Source organism: Anoplophora glabripennis, unplaced genomic scaffold (genome assembly GCF_000390285.2).
Source record: "Anoplophora glabripennis isolate ALB-LARVAE unplaced genomic scaffold, Agla_2.0 scaffold1413, whole genome shotgun sequence".
In the NCBI taxonomy this organism is placed as follows: Eukaryota; Metazoa; Arthropoda; class Insecta; order Coleoptera; family Cerambycidae; genus Anoplophora; species Anoplophora glabripennis.
Genome location: NW_019417503.1, coordinates 28,960 through 47,740, shown reverse-complemented (window position 1 = coordinate 47,740; position 18,781 = coordinate 28,960). Strand labels below are relative to the sequence as shown.

General features: G+C 34.6%; 1 protein-coding gene across 1 annotated transcript in view; it reads left to right on the top strand.

The window, feature by feature from the left end:
• Window positions 1-2,339: 2,339 nt before the first annotated feature.
• The window catches only part of LOC108915927 (importin subunit alpha-3), a 38,480-nt gene continuing 22,038 nt past the window's right edge, over window positions 2,340-18,781 (top strand). Inside the window, exons 1-3 of the mRNA XM_018722086.1 lie at window positions 2,340-2,402; window positions 2,584-3,282; window positions 11,835-12,165. Of these exons, the coding sequence (XP_018577602.1) occupies window positions 2,340-2,402; window positions 2,584-3,282; window positions 11,835-12,165 (1,093 nt within the window). The remainder of the gene's footprint in view (window positions 2,403-2,583; window positions 3,283-11,834; window positions 12,166-18,781) is intronic.

The window sequence follows — 18,781 nt, the reverse complement described above, 5'->3', positions numbered from 1 at the left end:
TGACCGACAAACACAAAAGACCTAGACACCAACTTTTTGACCCTGGGTGACCACCCCAATGACCCCCCCCCTGCCCGCTAACCTTTTCTGTTTCAGAGACAGCCAGGATCAAGAAACGAAGACAACGACACACACACACACACACACACACACCCCCCATACCCTCCTTAACCCTCCCCTCCCGCGCTAGCCTAAGGGCCACCTTAGCAAAGCGCATCCCAGGCTGCATAGCCGCACTACCCTACCCAACCATACCACACATAAACATGACACTACCCCCGGGGTTTACACAGACGAGCCGGCGAAGCAAGAAGAGCGCCAGAAGAAAGGGCCCTAGCCGGCGGGGCCCAGCCAGGACAAAAGGAGGTCCCACAAAGCGCCTACACCGGCCGCATTTGCGGTCGGGGTAGACGACGGATGGGGCCCACCTACGAAGGCTGTCCAGGCCTACACGAGATGAGGCAGGATAAAGAGGGATAATCCCCCTCGATCCCAAATCATTGAGGCCAATTTCTAGCCATGGAATAATGGCGCGACGGATGGAGCACACCTACGAAGGCTGTCCAGGCCTACACGAGATGAGGCAGGATAAAGAGGGATAATCCCTCTCGATTTCAAATCATTGAGGCCAATTTCTAGCTATGGAATAATGGCGGGCTCGCGGTTGTGGAGTGGAAAGGAGGATACGGGGGTGTGTGTATGTGTGTGCGTTGTCTTCGTTTCTTGATCCTGGCAGTCTCTGAAACAGAAAAGGTTTGTTGGTAGGTGGGGGATGTCGTTGGGGTGGTCACCCAGGGTCAAAAAGTTGGTGTCTAGGTCTTTTGCAGCCCGGGGAAACTTATAGGCAAAATTGAAAAACGAAGAGTAGTTTGCCACCTTCATACGTGATGACACCACCAGAGTAAAATGAACCGTAAAACCGCATTTTATCTGCAGTACAGGGCATCCCATATGAGCAAAGAATATTAACGTATATTACGAACGTAATATACGTTAATATTCTTTGATATGAGCATCCCACAGCGTCACTCGCCAATGTGACGTCACGAATCCGGCCTCTGTTATGTGAAGACACATAAGATGAAACAATTTTAATTAAATTATGAATATGTTTTTCCTCCAGGTAAGTAAGAACAGAAGCTGTGAAGTGTGTGACTGGTAGTAAAATAATATTGAATGATATTAGAAATATTTTATTTATTGATAATTGTATTTGTAATTTGTAGGTTATACCTTCTGTTAGTATACTCTCCAGGACTTTCGGCCCTAAACTGCTTTTATAAAGGAGGTAATTAGTTTGTGCTTTCGGCAGCTTAAAGAAAATCGATGATCTAAATACAGTGGGTTAAGATGGAGATGTAACTATTTGATGGACTATACTAGGTAAGTCTAGTAAATACTGAGTAATAAAATAATATTGAACAATGTTAAAAATATTTTATTTACTGAAAACTGTATTTATAATTCGTAGGTTATACCGTCTGTTATGTCTATATGTATAATATACTCTCCAGGACTGTCAGCCATGAATAAATGTAATTGTTGTTGTGCATAATTTGTGAACAATTTACATATTTGTTTAATTTTTAAATTTTGAATAAAAATTTTGTAATACCATGTATTTCTTTTTCATACACGTGTACATGTCATCCCTGTCATAAGAAGTATAGAAAATACGTTTGCTTCAGCAATAAGTAATATATAATAAATGTATTTTTTATGTTCATGAAATAAATGAAACTTTAAATTATATTGTGGAAGTATGCAACCCATTCATCGCATGAACTTTGCCACCCGCCTGTATGGTGTCGTACCAGTCGTTTTGAAATTGCGTGTTGCCTATCATTTATCCTTATATAAATGAACCTTCTTCTTTTCTCTGTTTTGTGGTATTTTGTGTTCACACTAGTTGAACAGTTCAGCCCACAAATCATATGTTATATATAGATTATCGTTCAGCCTGAACTACAAAACATCAGTGAATTGAGTAAACTGTACCGAATGGCACAATTTTTTATTTTATTTATTAAAAATCCATGAAATTCTAAATCATCAGGGCATCAGCGCACCTTACGACGCGTTCCTATATTAAAACACAAACCTGCAAACCTGTCAAAATTGGGAGAGTGAATACTGAATAGCCCTTGATCTAGGAATATAGACAAATTGATAAAAGCTGGGCAAGTTGTTTTGCAGTTTAAAATCACGTGCAATATTTTACAAATTTTAATTAATGGAGATAATTATTTATTATTTTTAAATATATCTACTTCACTGAAGTTATCAACTCAACCCGGCTTTTCCCTCGTGTTTCATTGTCAAATTTAATAAAAAAAAAAATGGCGGAGCCTGGTTATAAGAGTCGTATCCAAAATTTCAAGAATAAAGGAAAGGATCAAGATGTAAGTTAGGGATTCATTATTTTTACATCATGAATAATTGGTTTCAATAAATTTGAGTGCTGCTCTAATAATATATCACGATTAAAATATAGATAGCACAGGTGATGAATAAAGGTCATGATGCACATGTCAAATTTCATTGTATAATATAGCGAGTTAATAAATAAATAATGTATTCTAGGAAATGCGAAGGAGACGGAATGAAGTCACTGTAGAACTTAGAAAAAATAAACGAGAAGAAACTCTACAAAAAAGGCGGAATGTACCAATTGTAGATTTGACAGACGAGGATGATGTTGAAAAATCTTTATCAAACACCAACTTGGAACAGCTTGTTCTCCAAGCAGCAGCTGATGATAACCCTCCTATGCAGTTAATGGCAGTTCAAACTGCTAGAAAATTGTTATCTTCAGAGAGAAATCCTCCAATAGATGTGCTTATATCTAGTGGAATTTTACCTATTCTTGTGAAGTGTTTAGAACGGCAAGATAATCCATCCTTACAATTTGAGGCAGCTTGGGCATTAACGAATATTGCTTCAGGAACATCTGCACAAACAAATAAAGTTGTATCAGCTGGTGCAGTACCACTGTTTTTAATGTTACTGCATTCTCCACATCAAAATGTTTGTGAACAAGCTGTATGGGCTCTTGGAAATATTATTGGTGATGGACCTGTGCTTAGAGACTATGTTATAGAATTGGGTGTAGTAGATCCGTTACTATCTTTTATCAAACCAGAAATACCTATATCATTTTTAAGAAATGTCACATGGGTTATTGTGAATCTCTGTAGAAACAAAGATCCACCTCCCCCAATACAAACAATAGAAGAATTATTACCAGCCTTGAATGCTCTTATTCATCACACAGACATAAATGTAAGTATGCTTTTGAAGTATTTTAAAATTAGACTCAAAACATTGTTAAATTAGAATTGATGTCTAGATCTATAAATTTTATTTACCTTTTTTAAACAAAGGGTGTAGGTTTGATAAAAAAAAGTTTTGTGTTTTGCCTCGACGCTATTATTTTGGAAGGATTTTAATCGACAAGAGGTTATAGTGGTGAAACGTTAAGTTTATTAATACTCAATAAAGATATTAAATTAGCTTAAGTTTAATGAAACTGAAAAGTATAGCTTTATATTGGCGATTGCCGTGATAGTTATTAATTTAAAACTGCTTTTTGCCTTTGAATTTGATTTAAAAAAATGCCAATATAACTATGAGAGTTTAAACATTACAGACTATATATTTTATTTCTTGTATGGTAACCAGTTCAAAATGACAGTTCATCTTTATATGGGACAGTTCCGAAAGAAATAATTATTTTCATAACCTCAGGATCGAACATTTGTTCTCGCCTTAGTTCAGCAGCAGTTTTTCCAGTTAACTCTACCATGGTAATCCACTTCTTGATCGAGCGGAATAAATGGACATAACATCAGCAATCTTATTGGTCTTTCCAGCAGTATAACTTATTTTAATGTTATAAGCCTGTAATTGCAAAGCCCATTTTACTAAGCGACGGCTGGTGATCCGTCCTAATGTGTACTTCAGAATATTCCAGATATCCTCTAAACTTATCACAAAATGTACTATCGCTAAAGCTTCACACTTTAAAGTAGAATAATTGCATTCAGCGGATGTTAACAGTCGACTTCTATACTCCACAGGTCTTTCATCATCACCTTCTTGAAGCAGAACAGCACCAATAGCGAAATCACTGGCATCCGTATTCAGAATGAAAGATTGATTTACATTAACTTGTCGCAAAACAGGAGCAATGGTTAGCACCTCTTTCAACCTTTTAAAAGATTCTTGTTGTGGCACACCTCATGATCATTTTACATCCTTTCTCAATAAATTGGTAAGAAGTCTATTTCAGAAAATCCAGGGATGAAACGTTGAAACCACGAACATGTTTGGATAAATGACTTCAACTGTTTCAAGTTGCGCGACACGGGCATTTCTGCAATAGTGGCAACCTTTTCAGAATTTGGAGCGATACCATTTTGCATAATCAAATGTCCTAAATACTTTATAGACGTACGTACAAACATACTTTTCTAACACGAGACGTAAATCTTTTAGATGTCCTTCGATAAAATAATTATGTCGTCCAGATAGTGTAACACTTGGGAAGTCCATTTTTAAATCTGTCCATTAAACGAGAAAACGTGGCAGGAGGCTTTTTAAGTCCATACGACATTTGTTTATATCGGAACATTCCAAAAGGAGTGACAAAAGCAGTTTTATTGCGATCACATGCACGCACACTTACTTGATGATATCCGGCCTTTAGGTCAATCGTAGACATGCAGTAGTCTTCTTCGCTGCATGAAGGAGGTCCTCTATAACCGGCATCGGGTATTTATCACTTATTGTGACTGTTCAATCGACGATAATCTCCACAAACTCTTACTTCACCGGTTTTCTTTGGCACCATTTCGCATTCTTCAATAATGTTATCCTCAAGTAATTTGTCTAATTCTTTCTTTAAAATTTCTTTTTTTGGTTCATGCAACCTATACGGAGGAACTGCAATGGGCTGTTGATTTTCTTTGACCTCTATGCAATGTTCAGCATAGGGCGTAGGTTCTTCCCCTTGCTTAAACATATCAGGAAATTTAGAAAGTAGTGTTTCGAGGGATCTATGTTGATCATCAGTCAAACCAATACCTCGTCAGACCATAATTCTATGCTACAACTATTCATAGATTTTGAAATATCAAGAAACTCATAAGTTCGTTGTGGTTCATTTTTAAAATACCATACACCTGATGGCACATCAACGACTATATCAGTGGCCTTTATAAAATCTGTACCCAATAAAGTCCTATTATCAGCCTCTGTGTACAATACTACGAACTTTGTACAGACTACGTTGTAAGATAGTGGCATCAACAGTGGTAAAAAATACTTTTGATGTTTGAGTACCATCAGCCAAGGTAAATGTACCATTTTCTGTAGTAAATTGGCAACTATCTTTTATTTTGTGATATAGATTACAACTCGTAATAGATTTTGTGGCTCCAGTATCGCTGAAAGCCCTACCATGCAATCCACAAATAGCGACTGTTACTACAGGACGATTATTGCGGTTATTAATGACAGCAGTATAAAATTCACTAATTTCCACAAATTATCATTACCATTTTTGACTTGCGTGGACGATTTTTAATTTTTCCATTTCAATATGGTGCAGTCGGAAACTTCGTGATCCAAAACTATACAATATATGCACTTTGTGACTCAGTGAGAGACTGTTCAATGCTACACGCACAAGTTAAAAGTTCATCAAATGTCTTTACACTATCGCCTGTCAGCCTTTCCCGAATTCGCTTATTGAGAAGCCTATATATCAGATTCAGTTTTATTTTTTCACTCAGTATATCAATTTCTGGGAGTTGAGCAAGCAACGTACGAGATTTTGCTACGAAAGGTTCAGCGAGTTCACTATTAGACTGTTCCTGTTTAAATAACTCGCAATATACTCGATACGGCAGTAATTTAACACTATATGCCGAATGAAGTGACTTCAGAGCATCAATACAACAAGTTACGGAAGGTTTTATCCCTTGCCAATATGTCGTGGCGGCACCAAACAATAACATTGGTAGTCCTTTTAAAGCAATTTCATCTGACACATTACTACAGTCTTTGTAAATGCAAAGACTGTAGTAAGTCTTTGTAAATGCAAACGGCATCGATAAATGCTTCCACATCAGAGCCATTCTCTCCATTAAAGCGGGCAGTACAACCAACAAAATTACCACTACTACGCGTAGGCAAAGAATTTTGAAAATACTGGTCGAATAACTAACTGGCTTTATTACATAATGCTCATTAACATACTTAATTGCTTGTCAGTTAAAGCATAAGAAGCTACAGAAGCCAGAGAGCTTCTACTTTGTTCTCTTTCATCCGTCATTATAAAATTTTGTGTACTTATTTGATTTACTACAGGCACAGACGAATTCTCGGCGGGAACTGTTTCTCTAACCTTAGCAACTTTTCTGTTTCTCAAATCATAGAACGCCATGGTGAAATAGAGATTTTCTGGAAATTTTTTTGGTCATGTTAAAAAAAAAGATGTGTTTCCAGCCATTTTAAATTTACAGCCTCTTCCCACTTTTTCGCCACACATTTATTTCCATCTGAGAGTCTGTCTGCATGGCACGGTAAACAAAACAGAATGAAACTAACCAATCTTTTTACTACCATTCAAATGGTGATTAGCTCCTCTGTCCTAAATTCTGTAAACACTATCAAAATATCTTTGTGCATAAGGTCTATATGTCTATGTACCTGTATCTTGATTATAATATAGTGACTGACAAAATATAAAGAAAACTTTTATTAAATTTTATATACAGCATTATAAACTGATTATCCAGACCTCGATGATTTAAATTTCTAAGTACGTTGTCTCCATTTCAAAATAGGCTGTGCCTAATATACACAACAATGAAATTCAGAATACATCACAAAAGAAAACAGTCTGTCAAGTCTGTTAGGCGACATATATTTCTTACTTCTATAACAACTAATATAATAATTATCTAACTAGTCACTACAAATAACAGTATCATTAAATTTAATTAGAAACCGTTCTAATATAGTCTATTATAGATCTCTTAAAGATAGCTACATTGTTTAAGTTTTTTTATATCATTTTACAGCTTGTTAAAGCTATCGAATCCTTTAAAAAATAAGGAATTCCAACATTTTTTTTTAACTAGTTTTATTTATATGAAATTGATTTCTCGATCTTGTTGAATTTTTTCATTTTTTACCAAAAATTTGTTTAAATATAAAGATTGAAGACCATTAACTATTTTATATATAAAAACCATGCTTAAATAGTACAATCGTTGTGCTACTGTTAACACATAATTAATATCATTAAAATAAAGCATATAAGGAAGTGGTCCCAAAACACTGCCTTGAGGCACCCCAAATTCGTTAGTTATCGCATTTGAAATGGATGAACCAATTCTAGTTACTTGTTTTCTTCTACTTAAATAATCATCAAACCATTTTAAAACGGTACCAGTCATACCAAAATACTGCAATTTTCTTAATAAATGTTTTCTATCTACAGTCTCAAAGACCCTTTTTAAATCCAAAAAAACTGTTACGATGTACTTATTTCCATCTATTTATATCTATCTAATTTCTTAATGTATACTGTAAAGCTCACAGGAGTGATGTTTTCTAAAACCTGATTGATTACCTATAAATAAATTATTTTCACTACAATATTCCATTACTCGAACGTATACAGCCAATTCTAACACTTTTTCCAAAGTTGGTAATGTATTGACAGGACGAAAATTACATGCCTCTATTGTGTTCTGAATTTTAGGGATTGGTATAACAGTACTAATCTTACATATCTCTGGAATTTACCTGTTTCTAAAGAAGTATTAATGTAGTGCAAAACTACATGACCAATCATAAAAGCATCTTTTAAAAATTTGGTATGACATATTCCCCCCTTGAATAACTTTATTTTCTAAAGAAAATATTATATTTCTCAGCTGAGTATAACTTACTTTTTTGTTAGGTTTAATTAATGATTTTAAATTTTTTCACATTTGTTTGGAATTGTTTTTGTTCAAATCAATTATATCCTCATAATACTTTCTTTGTTTTTTAACATGTTAACATATTGAGGGCTTCATAACAAAGGGGCATATGAACCAAATTACAATTTTTATAAAATCTTGGCAGATAGTCTGTCTGCTCTCCAGATCTATTAAATTAGAACATTTGTAGATGCAATTATTACATGCTTGATTTGGTTTTCTTGCTTGAACCTCCTTATTTCTAGTGTTTATGTATGCTTGCCCACTATTCCTTTTTTGTTTTTTAACATTTTGTTTCCATAATTCAGGTGCTTTCCCCTTTCTAGGACTTCGTTCTATAAAAATATATTGTAAGGCGATAATGAATAAAAATATTAGATACATACGTGGAATATTCACCTCATTTGATAAATCTTGAAGACCAGAAAAATGTTCTATTACTTCCAACATATTAGAACCTTGATCAGAACTGTTACAACTATCGGCCTCACTCTCAGATAAATTCTAATCAGGATCTTCATCCCAGGAAGCATAGAATTACAATTACATTTTCGTCATCACTATAATTGTTTTCATCAGATCTAACTTCATTGATACATCCTATAATAAGTTTGAATTTATTTAACCTCATAAAATAGCATAGGAAATTTTATATTATTATTACATTGTCCTAGGGCTAATTTCACCATAAGCATAGATCTATTCATTGTTTCTTAACTACTTGTTTGATATTATTACAAATGAGAACAGAATTCACACTAATTTAAAACTATATTCTGCGGTCGAAATTATAGAAAGTGACTCATCGCTAGCTTTTGGACTAGTAAGGGGGATGAAACGTGCCGGGAACGAAAATCCATTGGCGTGTCTACGTAAAAGGCAACAAGATATAGAAAATATTGAAAAAAGATAATAAAACATAACATCTAATATTTTCTACGGTTTGCTATAATCGGCATTTTGATCCATTTTAATTATTACAGCATTTTAAAACGTCCCAGTTGTGTTTTTCNAATTTTATCCAAAACTCTTTTTATCAAAAAAATTGCTTGATTTCAATTTTAATGCGATAAACATATTAAAATTTCATCGGCAAAAAAGTTAATAGCGTTATTTTGTACCACATAATTAATATAATTAAAATAAAGTATAAAAAGGAGTGGTCCCAAAACACTGCCTTGAGGCACCCCAAATTCGTTAATTCTAGTTACTTGTTTTGTTCTACTTAAATAATCATCAAAACATTTTAAAATAAATACCAGTCATTCCATAAAACTGCAATTTTCTAAATAAAAGTTTTCTATATATAGTCCCAAAAAAACTGTTACGATGTACTTATCTTCATCTAGTAACATTTTTCAATCTGTTAATGTATATTGTAAAGCTGTTTCACATATGATCGTATACAGCCAATTCTAACACTTTTTCCAAAGTTGGTAACATATTGACAGGGCGAAAATTACATGCCTCTATATTGTTCTGAATTTTAGGAATTGGTATAACAGTACTGATCTTAAATATATCTGGAAATTTTCCTGTTTCTAAGGAAGTATTAATGTAGTGCAAAACTACATCACCAATTGTGTCAAAAGTATGTTTTAAAAATTTGGCATGACATATATCCCCCTGAATAATTTTATTTTCTAAAGAAAATATTATATTTCTCAGCCGAGTATAACTTACTTTTTTTAAAAGTATTAAAAGAACAATTTAATTTAAAACAATTTTGTGATGATGACAATTGATCGCTATTTATTTTATTTGTTATCTTACCTATACTTTCATTGAAATGTTTTGCTATTTCACTTTCGTCTGTGTTTTCAAAAGGTATGTCATATGTATTAATGATTTTAAATTTTTCCACATTTGTTTGGAATTTTTTTGTTCAAATCAATTATATCCTCATAATACTTTCTTTGTTTTTTAACATGTTAAAATATTGATTTCTCTTTACCTTATAATGCTGCCATTTTGCATCTTTATTAAAATTATTACATCTATCTATAAGCTACATCCCTCTCCTTTGCTTTCCTCCTAAGTTCATAATCATAATATGGCACTTGATTTGCTTTCACTTTTACAGAATATACAGGGGCCAGAATATCAACAGTGATCTTAAATTTGCTTAAAATATCATCTAAAACATTATCAACCTCAACACAATCTAACGACCAGTTACAAGCGAAAAGTTTTAAATTTACATTCAACATATTGTTTTCATTTAAGTTTCTAACCAAAATTTGTTTTTCATGATTACATATATTATTCCTAAATATATTTATTGACACTACAGAGTGATCTGATATTTTTGGAATTTCGTAAACGTAAGCATCAACATTTTTGTGATTTGTTATTACAAAGTCTACTAAAGTTTTACTATTGTTTGTAATTCTAGTATAATTATCAACAAGTTGATCAACTCTATATATAAAACAAATATTTGTTTTATCTTTTTACTGTAAAAAGTATCACCTTTGTAATCAATATTAAAATCTCCAACGAACAAACATTTCTTATAACAAAAATAATTATCATGTACTTCTTCCATCTTCTCCAAAAACACAGCATCACTAGAACTAGGTGAATGGTACACTCCGCCAAGAGTCCATATTTGTTCTGAAATTTTTACTTCAACAAACTGGAACCAATAATTTCCATACTTTTTTTTGAAATCATAATCGATGCCTAATTTAATGAATATTAAAACACTCCCTGTGTGTCTGTCATCGGACTAAATTATAATTGTTCATATATGTAATTCAAAATCCAGTATGTCTTCAGTAGTTCTGGTTTCACTCAATATTGTAATGGATGAATTATAATAGACAATTTGGTTTATAATACTCGATTTATTTGCTATGAAGCTTTGACTATTTACATAAATTATATCTTGATTCAATTGAATGTAGCACTTAGATATTCTTTCTTCTTGCATAAAATCAACTAGTTTTTTGAATGGGTTATATCCTTTTTATTAACAATTGTTGGTTTATTGTTTATATTCTTTTATAAACTCATTTTGTTTTGGTAATTAAATGTCTTTTCATTAGCGTCATGTTCCTCAATTCATTATCATTATTTATTTTTTGCTCACTAATTTGCAAACAACATGATAATAAAAAAAGATATCGAACCCTTTTTGGCGTCAAAATGTAGCTATTTTTATGCTCTTCAAACTAACTTATAAAAAGTTTTATCCTGCTATTTCACTTTTTAAGAATACATGAAACAACCTAAACTTGGATAAACAGCACCAAATAATAAAGAACACTGTTGTAAGAAATTTAAATTTTCAATTTTTTGTGTTGAATATGTAAAGAAAACTATAGCATTGTATTTAAAATTTTTGAGAAAAATCCATAAAACGTCATCTATAGGTTTCCATATTGAGGTAAATGACATTACGCATTCTCCATGAGATAAAACATGAAAAGACCTTTCCAACGAGGTATAACACTATGGGCTTTTGATGAGCCAATCCTTTAAAAAATGCATTTTTCCAATCAAACATTAGGGCCCCAACCTTTCTGTAGATATATAGAAGAAATTGTCAATAACAAAAGTTATGCCCAATTAATATGGCTATCCATATTTGTACTATTTAATATACCTGAATAGGAAACATTTTTGAGAAAAATTCAACTCTACGTTTTGGTAAGTAGATTGCGCCCCCTAGCGGCCGAGCTACGAACTTGAAAACTATTTCCAGCGATTTCTCTTAGTTGATTTATTTTTTTCCCGAAGTTCTAGGGTCTATACTTTTCCTAATATCGTACCTCGCCGACCTTAGTGGGACACCCTGTATGGTTGAAATGTACATTATATTTTATTTTTTAGATATTGGTTGATACAGTGTGGGCTTTAAGCTATCTGACAGATGGAGGCAATGAACAGATTCAAATGGTTATAGACAGTGGAGTAGTACCAAAATTAATACCCTTACTAAGTCACAAGGAAGTAAAAGTTCAGACAGCCGCTCTTAGAGCAGTAGGTAACATAGTTACTGGAACAGATGAACAGACTCAGGTTGTTTTAAATTGTGATGCGCTGTCTCATTTTCCTGCACTTTTAACTCATCCCAAGGAGAAAATTTGTAAAGAAGCTGTATGGTTTTTGTCTAATATTACTGCTGGAAATCAGATGCAAGTTCAGGCTGTTATAGATGCTGGTAAGTTAAAAAATTGATTATTTCTTCCCGAGTAGTATTTTCAAACTGCTTGAAAACAACTAATTATTTCATTATTTTAATATATAGAAATACTAAAACCTCATTTATCTGGCCCTAATGGTACCAGTTCCAAATAAATTAAAAAGTTGTTAATGCACAGTATTAAAATCACATTAAATGACCGAAGGTCATATAATGTGAATTTAATCTTTTATTAATTAAGTAAAATGACTTTTCTTTGAATAATCAGCATAAAACTAAACTTTATTTGTGCATTGACAGATGACACAAATTAATAGTTTTGATTTTAAATTTAAATAAATCTTTTGAGATGTGTTGAACACCCCCACTCAACGTCTTTAAAAAATACCTACATTTTTTAACAATTTGTTACGTTTATTCATTGACTTGATTAACCCAGATATAAAGAAATTAGGAAAGCGAAGAGAGACTCATGGAGGAAGTTCTGTGAGGATATTGACAGTGTCCACAGTGTGCTAAACTCCAGAGACTTCTCTCTAAGAATGGACATACGAAACTCGGGTCTCTTAAAGCACCGAGTGGGGAATATACTAAAACTGGAAGGGAGACATTGGAATTACTTCGAAATACTCACTTTCCAGGCTCCAGGTTATTAAATCATGGAGATGAATATGACTGGGATCACCAGCAGAGGGTAACGACCGGGTCTCGACAGAACTGGGAGGTTGCCAAGACGGTGGTGAGTCAGTCACGAATAAGATGGGCAGTAAGTTCTTTTGACCCATTTAAATCACCAGGAGCCGATGGAATCCTACCTGTACTGTTACAGCAGGGGGTGGACTGTCTAGCCCCGGTTTTAATTCACGTCTTCAGAGCCAGCATTGCACTTGGTTATATACCGCTGGCATGGAGATCGACGAATGTGGCGTTTATTCCTAAACCAGGGCGTCCATCGTATGCCCAGGCAAAGGCATATCGCCCGATAAGTTTAACATCTTTCCTCCTGAAAACGTTGGAGAGAATAGTTGATAGGCATATAAGGGACGGGGTGTTGGAGGCAAATCCTCTACACAGGTACCAATACGCCTATCAGGCAGGCAGATCAGTCGACACAGCCCTTCATGGCCTAGTCTCTAGGATAGGGAGGGCGATGGATGACAAAGATCTAGCTTTGGCAGCTTTTTTAGATATTGAAGGGGCATTTGATAATACACCTTTCGAATCTATTAATTTGGCAGTTCGCAACAGGGGCCTTGATGATACTTTGTGTCGTTGGATAGATACCATGTTAAGAAACCGGACAGTAACAGCTACCCTTTCGGGAGAGACATCCAGGTGTAAGGTAGGCCGGGGCTGCCCCCAGGGAGGCGTACTGTCTCCCCTGTTATGGGGATTAGTGGTGGACGGCGCACTGGAGGGCCTTAATCGCTAGGGATTTTATACACAAGGCTATGCGGACGACTTAGTCGTTCTCATAGTCGGGAAACATAATATTATCGTTTCAGAACTCATGAAAGATGCTTTGAAATGGATAGATGACTGGTGTAAGGGGCAGGCACTGTCAGTAAACTCTGACAAAACGGTCGTAGTACCCTTCACCAGGAGAAGAAATTTAACTGGACTCTCTGAACCTATAATAGGGGAGAGGGGCATTACACTTTCCAGGGAAGTAAAATATCTAGGAGTGATACTGGATAATAAGCTTACCTGGAATGCGCACTTGGAAAAAGTGGTGAGTAAGGCGAAGCAGACATTGTGTGTATGCCGTCGCCTTATTGGGAAAACCTGGGGACTGAAACCAAAGATGTCACACTGGTTGTATACGTCAATAGTAAGACCCAGGATTCTTTACAGCGCTGTGGTATGGTGGCAGAAAACACAACAGACCACAGCGAGGGAAAAACTGAATAGAATTCAGACATTGGCCCGTTTAGGTATAACGGGGGCGATGGCATCGACCCCGACAGCTGCACTAGAAGTCATGCTAAATCTGCCACCGCTGCATATAGTGGTGGAAAGAGAAGCGCGGCTAGCAGCATATCGACTCAGGAATAACAATGACTGGAGGGGTGGTTCCCACTCCAGGATCATAGACACATCTATGTCGGAACCAACTCTTGGGATGGTATCCGACAAGATGGTCCCAAGGTTTCACTTCCACAAGCCATTTGAGACTCGAATAGAGGATCAAAGCAAGTGGGAGGAAAGGTTTAATACCCTGGAAAGGTGGAGCCTAGTATGGTTTACAGATGGCTCCAAAATGACCAGAGGGACGGGTGCAGGAATATATGGACTCGGACCCAGATGGAGTGCAAGCTACAGTCTGGGGGAGTTCCCTACTGTATTCCAAGCAGAAATCTTCACGATAATGGCGTGTCTGGCAGAGAATATACGTAGAGGTTATAGACGTAAACTCATATATATATTCTCTGATAGTCAAGCAGCAATTAAAGCTTTAGCCGCACACAAGGTAAGTTCAAAACTGGTGTGGGACTGTTTACAAATGCTGACTGAACTGGCCACCAACAATACAGTCAGACTGTGTTGGGTGCCAGGGCACAAAGGCATTTGTGGAAATGAGAAAGCTAGGAAGGGATCCGAGACAATGTTCATTGGCCCGGAGCCCTTCTGTGGCACATCTCCCAGTGTGGTCAGGTGGGCTCTGGGTAAATGGACAGAGACAGAACATAGGAAATACTGGACTTCAAGGCCAGGACATAGCCATTCTAAGGAGCTTATGGAGTATCCTTCGAAGGGAAGAGCGAATGAGCTACTGAGCTTGAATAGAATCCGGCTCAGGAGAGTGACAGGACTCATAACGGGACACTGTCACTTTAGGAAACATCTACACAAGCTAAAGCTTGTAGACAGTCCGGTCTGCCGAGGATGTGAATCAGCGGATGAAACTTCTCTGCATATCCTGGGAGAGTGCCCGGGATTTGCACGTAGCAGAATGGCGCTCCTTGGGAGACCCTATTTGGAACCCAAGGAACTGAGAGAAGTGTCAGCAAGGAAGCTTTTGGACTTTGTAAAAAGGACAAATCTACTTGCTGAATAGGACTAGTAGTGGGACGCACAATAGGCCTAATTAGGCCGCAGTGCTATGGGACTTTTAAAGGACCAACCACTAGAAGATGAAGATGAAGATGATTAACCCAGATATCATTTTGCCGAAAATTTTTTTCGAGTAATATTCGCCAAAAATAAGAATATGCATTCTTTCCCTTTACAAATAAAGGGTGAGTTGTCCAAAATTTTGCCTAGTTAATTTTACAAAAACAGGTGTTCTTTTAAAAGGACAGTGGCAAAATAAATGACTACTGATTTAAAGCCTCGATACTGCACAAATTGGTACCTATTACTAAAATAGGATTTAAACAGAGTTAATAGAGCAGGGGATATACCATATGACACCAATTTCAAAGTTAATAAATTATGATCAAGCCGATCGAAAGCTTTGGAAAAGTCAGTATACACAACATCAACCTGACTTCCTGCATCCAAAGCTTCAGCAATAAATTGGGTTTTCTCAACTAGATTTGTAGTTGAACGACCACTCATAAATCCATGTTGGTACGGAGATATATATTTTTCAATATGAAAATAAAGTCGATTGTGTAAAATTATTTCTAGAACTTTTGAAAAGTTACTTATAATAGCTATGGGCCGATAATTAGTTATGTCGTTTTTAGCCCCTTTTTTATAAACTGGGCATATTTGCGACTCTTTCGATACTTGTGGATATTCTTTATACTTAATTATAGAATTGAATATGATTTTTAAAGGTTTTGCAAAAATTGTTTTACAGTCTTATTAAAAATGCAGGAATTAAATCAGGCCCTATTGTAAAATTACCCTTCATTCTCTTAATTGCATTTATTATGTCATCTTTGGTAACCTCAAAAACACAAAGAGTATTAGAGCCAACAGAGGGCAATGTGGGCGAACAACTAACATTGTGACTAGTAAATATGCAGCGAGTTTGCTTCTCTTGGTACACCACAAGATGATCTATTCCATCGTACTTTAAAAAGGAATGAGCTTCTTTAGGAAATTTGCTAGACCTCCTTAGTGATATTTTCTTGAATGTTTCCAATATTCCTACTGCTACAGACTTTCTAAAACAGGTCAACCATCTTTCCACCATTTATTTTATAAATACGCCAATCGTTTTGGTCAGCCATATCCACAAAATGACTTAGGAGAAAGTACCACATTTTCCCTTGAATAGATACTCTATATAAGCTGATATTTTGATCAGCACGATATTTTCATTATTTATTAGTTGTATGGGGCTGTTGAATATCTTCTTTTTCTGAGAAAATATCCTTACCTGAGATGTTGAAAGAACTTTCATTTTATTTGACGCTATGTTTACAATATTGTTATCATGCCATTTGCATATGATAATTTCATTGCTTTCTGTCGAAGCGAAGTCAAAGCTACCTCGAGGTTCCTTTTTCATTTTCTGAGATGACATAATTGGGCAGTCTTTGAGAATGCGGTTTTCACGGATTGCTCCTGAAGATTTTTTATTAAGAAAATAAGATATTTTGTAATTGTTGGCATCTTTCAGGCATTTCTGCCTTTTCTCCAATTACGTAAGGATTTAGATTTATTTGTAATATATTTTGACATATCGAACATTGATATAGTCCAAAATGGGTATAAGTATTTCAACTAAATCACACAAATTAGACCGTGTGAGGCCAATTACTCATGGACAATGTTATATGGTAGGTCGTGACAGGTAGTAATGTCATGATAACATTGTTATTGTTTGAAAGTTTGTATTATTATTTAATTAAAATGGGTTACACAGAAATAGAAAATTGAAATATTATTAGGAATTAAAATAAAGTATGGAGAATATCTTTACTACTCTATTTTAATTCCTATAATATTTAAATTTTCTACTTCTGTGTGACCCATTTTAATTAAATAATAATACAAACTGTCAAACAATAACAATGTTGTCATAATATTACCTGCCACTCTCACGGCCATATAACGTTGTCCATGAGTAAATAGGCCTCACACGGTCTAATTACTGAGATTTAGTTAAAATACTTATACCCATTTTGGACTGTAACAATGTTCGATATGTCAAAATATATTACAAATAAATCTAAATCCTTACGTAATTGGAGAAAAGACAGAAGTACCTGAAAGATGTCCAACAATTACAAAATATCTTATTTTCTTAATAAAAACCTTCTTTTCGTTTTTTAATATTATATCGCTTATTGTTAGGGATGGACCCAACAAACCATATATGACTGTGCTCGGCAGGGAACGTTCTATCCAAATATGTAAAAATATAAATTAATCCATCCATTTAAATTAACAAAGTTAACATCCGCGGCCATTTTGTTTGAACTTCATTTGTTTTTCTACCATCATTTTCGAAAAATTCATAAAAGATCGTGCAACTTTTGTATATCACAATTTTTATAACTCTTAAAACAAAAAAGTTAAGGGGGGGGGGTCAAAATATAGTGAATTACCCTGTACAATAATATGTGAACAACTCAAAATATATTTTATTAAAAGAATTTTTGTATATTTGGCATATAAATAACAAACAGTCGGGCGTAAGCAACATGTTTTTATAGTAAAATGCATTTAACATAGATGTAGCAAATTATTTATACCTACAATATTATTCGTTTAATACCAAGAACTCGCCGTGTGTCTTACTAATACTAATCCTCAGTAGGTATTACAAATTTTTTCTTTACATAATGTTATATTTTAATAGTACCGAATTATTTTAAAAGATAAGGAAATTTAAGAATTTAACGTGACAATGTTTCTCGCTTGTAGTGGACTTTACCCTATTCAAACATATTGGTTAGAGTATAGGTTGCTGTTAGATGAATGCAAAGTATCCACAAAAACCTATTAGTTGATAGTATATGAGTAACTTTTCAGGGGTTATGTTTATAAAACAATACTATTTTGACCCAAAACTAACCCATTTCCCTAATATTTTCATATAAATAGACGTTAGTAATTGATTTTGCCACCGTCCTTTTAAAATAACGCCATTAAAAACTTAAACTAGAACTAAAATTCTAACTCTTTTCAAACAGTATATGTTATTAGTAGTCCAAGCATTCTGTCATGGATTAATGTTAAATTTGCAGAAATTATTACCTGGACAAAAAAAATATTAAAATTAAATTTTAAATTGAGTTTCTTGTTCTTCAAACTCGATCCAACATGGCGAACATGGTTAAAAAAAATCGCAAAGTTGAAAAAAAAACGGTTTTTCTAAAATAACTAAAAAAATATAGCACGGATTGAAAAATTTTAAATGATAAAGTTGTAGGTTTTAAAAAGATCTATCAATTGATTTTTTGAAAGTATCGATTGCTTTGTTACTTTTCGAGATATATCGAAAAAACCGTTAAAAATCTTCTTTTTTCTCTTCTTCTATAACTCGTTTACATTTACGTGCCCATATTTGCTATTTACTGCAAGCATAGCCCGCGGCAAGCCAAAAAAGTACATTTTTGAAAAATTTAAAAATATTAATTATTTTTCGAGATATATCGATTTTTTGAAAAAAAGGCGCTCTCGAAAATTGGCTAGATCTTCTCAGCGGATAGCCCTACAGTAACGATTTTCG